Source organism: Triticum dicoccoides, chromosome 2B, assembly GCF_002162155.2.
Source record: "Triticum dicoccoides isolate Atlit2015 ecotype Zavitan chromosome 2B, WEW_v2.0, whole genome shotgun sequence".
NCBI classification, from domain to species: domain Eukaryota; kingdom Viridiplantae; phylum Streptophyta; class Magnoliopsida; order Poales; family Poaceae; genus Triticum; species Triticum dicoccoides.
Window position 1 is genome coordinate 10,212,055 of NC_041383.1, and position 2,902 is coordinate 10,214,956.

The window sequence follows — 2,902 nt, forward strand, 5'->3', positions numbered from 1 at the left end:
TCATGGAGAATCTATACGGCCGGTAGTGGACTTTGCTTTTCTTCTGGAGACACTATGATGATCTGTTCGAAGGTAACTGTACTACACAATTCAATGTTGTTGAGATGTCTCGACACTGGCCGGCCTCCTTGTTAAAGATTCAAGGCATTTTAGATTCTCCGTCGCACTAACCAAACCGATGACTCGTTAGTGCATAGTCAGAGATATCGGCGTCCAGCGTCTACTCCAGTGCTGTCTTCAATTTTTTTTTTATCCGTGTTCCAGCAGCGTGCATTCTTTCCTGCTGGAACTTGTAAGTTATTCACCACGTGTGATGTTATGTGCAACTTTCAACAGTGTGTGTAATGCCTATGTGTAGAAGAAACAGTGGAAAGAAAGTATCGCCCAACGAGTGGAAACAATGGGTCATCATTGAGGACGCGGTTGTTCTGGTCGCGAGCACAGGTGCTCGCGTTATCAGGACGGCTCGATAGGGCATTGGGATTTGTCGCTCGCAGCTGTGCGTTCCTTCTTAATTCACGGGAGGAGGGAATACGGTATGGGGCTGCGGCATACGAACCACCGGTGACGGAGCCCGCGGTTGGGTCTGTGACGGGAGATTCCCTGATCCGTGGCTCGGGTCTATGTTCTACTCCCGATCCGTGGCTCAGGTAGCTGGATCTCCGGTAGGGGGTGGTGGGCAGGCTAGTAAATGACGAGACAGAGGGGAAAATGAGTTCTCTCCCACCCGTCGCCACGATTTCTTGCATCGCCATTGACGCCCGCGAAGATTTGCGACGGAAGGAATACGCGACTGCGATATCCAGGATGGAGTTCCTCGTGCAACCGATTAGGAGGTAAACCAAATCCTCCCACCTCCGTTCCACGCCTCCCCGTCTTAAGAGAGTTTATGCTGGTGGATTGGATCTGTGCTTCTGATCCATGGATTTGGTGGACTGCAGGACCGCGCTGATGGAGGAGGTGAACGGCAACGAGATATGCAGCCGCTGCACTATCCAACTGTGGCGACAGGATCCGAAGAGCTCTCCCAATGGCCACAGCCCACAGGTAGCGTTGACGGGCAGATTTGTGCGGCGGATGGGGCAGCCGCAGTCGAGGGGGATGATGAACCTCAAGAATCTGAGCAATCTATAGGTCAGATTGATCCAAAAACTCCTGGCTGGACTTGTAGGTAATATCTTGGTTAATGGTGTTCGTCCGATTTTAGGTGTACTTCAAATCCCGTAGGCTGACTTATATGTGCAGTCAGGCCAGTTTAGCAGTAGGCTGTATATGAATTATTTGAAAAAGAAAAGTAGACAATGGAAAAATTGGAATAGTTGTATACAGCATTTTTGGAAAACGCTTGTGTGTTTCCCTCTTAGTCAGTGCTTTGCAAACAAGCAGGAACACATGGTTAACAGAAAGCATATCAGTGTTAGTATTTTTTTTTATCGTTACTGGATTCTCATACTAGGGGATAGATAGAGAAATTGAGCTGGGAACTTAGAACTTGGAATACAAGAAAATTATGGTGGACTAAAGGCGGGCTTGTTTGACATGGTGAATAAAGATTGATCATTCATGAAACACGAAAATAACTTAGAATTGCTCTACATGTCATGTTGGCAGGCTTAGCTTGGGCTCCTACCAGTAGGTGTATTAGGAAAACAAAAAAGCAAAGCAGCCCTGTTTTGTTTTTGAGGATAACTGATTTCGATATAAATTAATAAATACCACAATTTAGGTGGGAAGGCTTCTGATATGCAGCTTGAGGGGAACACAAGATGCTAGGGGTCATGGCTTGTGGATAATGCGAAAGTATATGAGATCGAAATGTTGAAAACTCTGGATGTACGCATAAGAAGGATATCATGGGCTTCATTTCTGTACACATACAACCTGTGACATATTGATTTATCAAAATGCAGGGTTAGAATTGGTGCTGCTGCTCCTGGAAGGGCGCCTTGCCCTGGGCGACCCAGCGCCCTTGAGAAGGCAATAAGGGGGTTTGCTGACAAGCCAGGAAGCATTGTAATCATGCCAGCCCTGGGGACAAGCTTCTCTATGAGTGTGGCGCATACCAAGTGGAGTAGCTTGAGAAAGGGAAATTGTATCTTGCAATTCATACGGAGGCCGACGTAGAGAAAAGTGGTGTAGGGTATCATATAAGGTAAATGTTCTTGAAGGAGGTGAGGAATTTGACTGCGAGTGTGGGCAATTTGAACACATGGGGCTCCTTTGCAGCCATTTTTTGAAGGTATGGTGTCTGCAAAAATGAAGCATATGCTTTTGAGATGTGTATACAGTGTGTGCAGTCTGATGCTCTAACTGAGCATTTTGAAAAATGCAGGTGCTCAATTTCATCTGTATTACAGAGATACCACAGAAACACATTGTCAAACGATGGACCAGGGACGCGCACGACGTACTACCAGCTCACCTTACTCAATACCAGAGAGATAATGCACACAAAAATCCATTCAGCTTCAGGCATTTTAATATGTACATCACATGCATGCCATGGAGTTGGTACGGATGGGTGATGCAAATGTCGAAGCATATGAGAAATTCATGACTCTCATTGAGAACTGCATGGTGAGCACTAGTGTTAGAGGAGTATCTGCTGGTTTTGGCTGTTGTATTGGGACGGGGCGCTTCGCCTCTGCGTGGGATGCTTCTCTTCTTCCTTTGTTGTCTCGCTTTTCTCTTCTTCCTTTGTTGTCTCGCTTTTGGGGCAGTGCGGTATGTGTCATTCTTTCCCCCTCTATTTATCTTGCTTTCTGTTCAATTTGGGTGGTGTTGTTTTCCTCCTGACAATGGATTTCGATTTCGTTATTAGGTTGTGGTGGCGATGCTGTGTTTTTATTCCTGATTTTGGTGAGTGGGGGCTGACTGCGATTGCGGTTTGGTGTCGGCAAGT

The 2,902-nt window shown here is 46.5% G+C and overlaps 1 protein-coding gene across 1 annotated transcript; it reads left to right on the plus strand.

Moving 5' to 3' along the window:
* The first annotated feature begins 553 nt into the window (after positions 1 to 553).
* LOC119361729 lies at positions 554 to 1,685 on the plus strand. The gene is made up of 2 exons (XM_037626858.1): positions 554 to 836; positions 942 to 1,685. Exons 1-2 carry the CDS (start codon positions 712 to 714, stop codon positions 1,132 to 1,134), a joined length of 318 nt encoding a protein of 105 aa, XP_037482755.1. The 5' UTR covers positions 554 to 711; the 3' UTR covers positions 1,135 to 1,685.
* Positions 1,686 to 2,902: the final 1,217 nt, after the last annotated feature.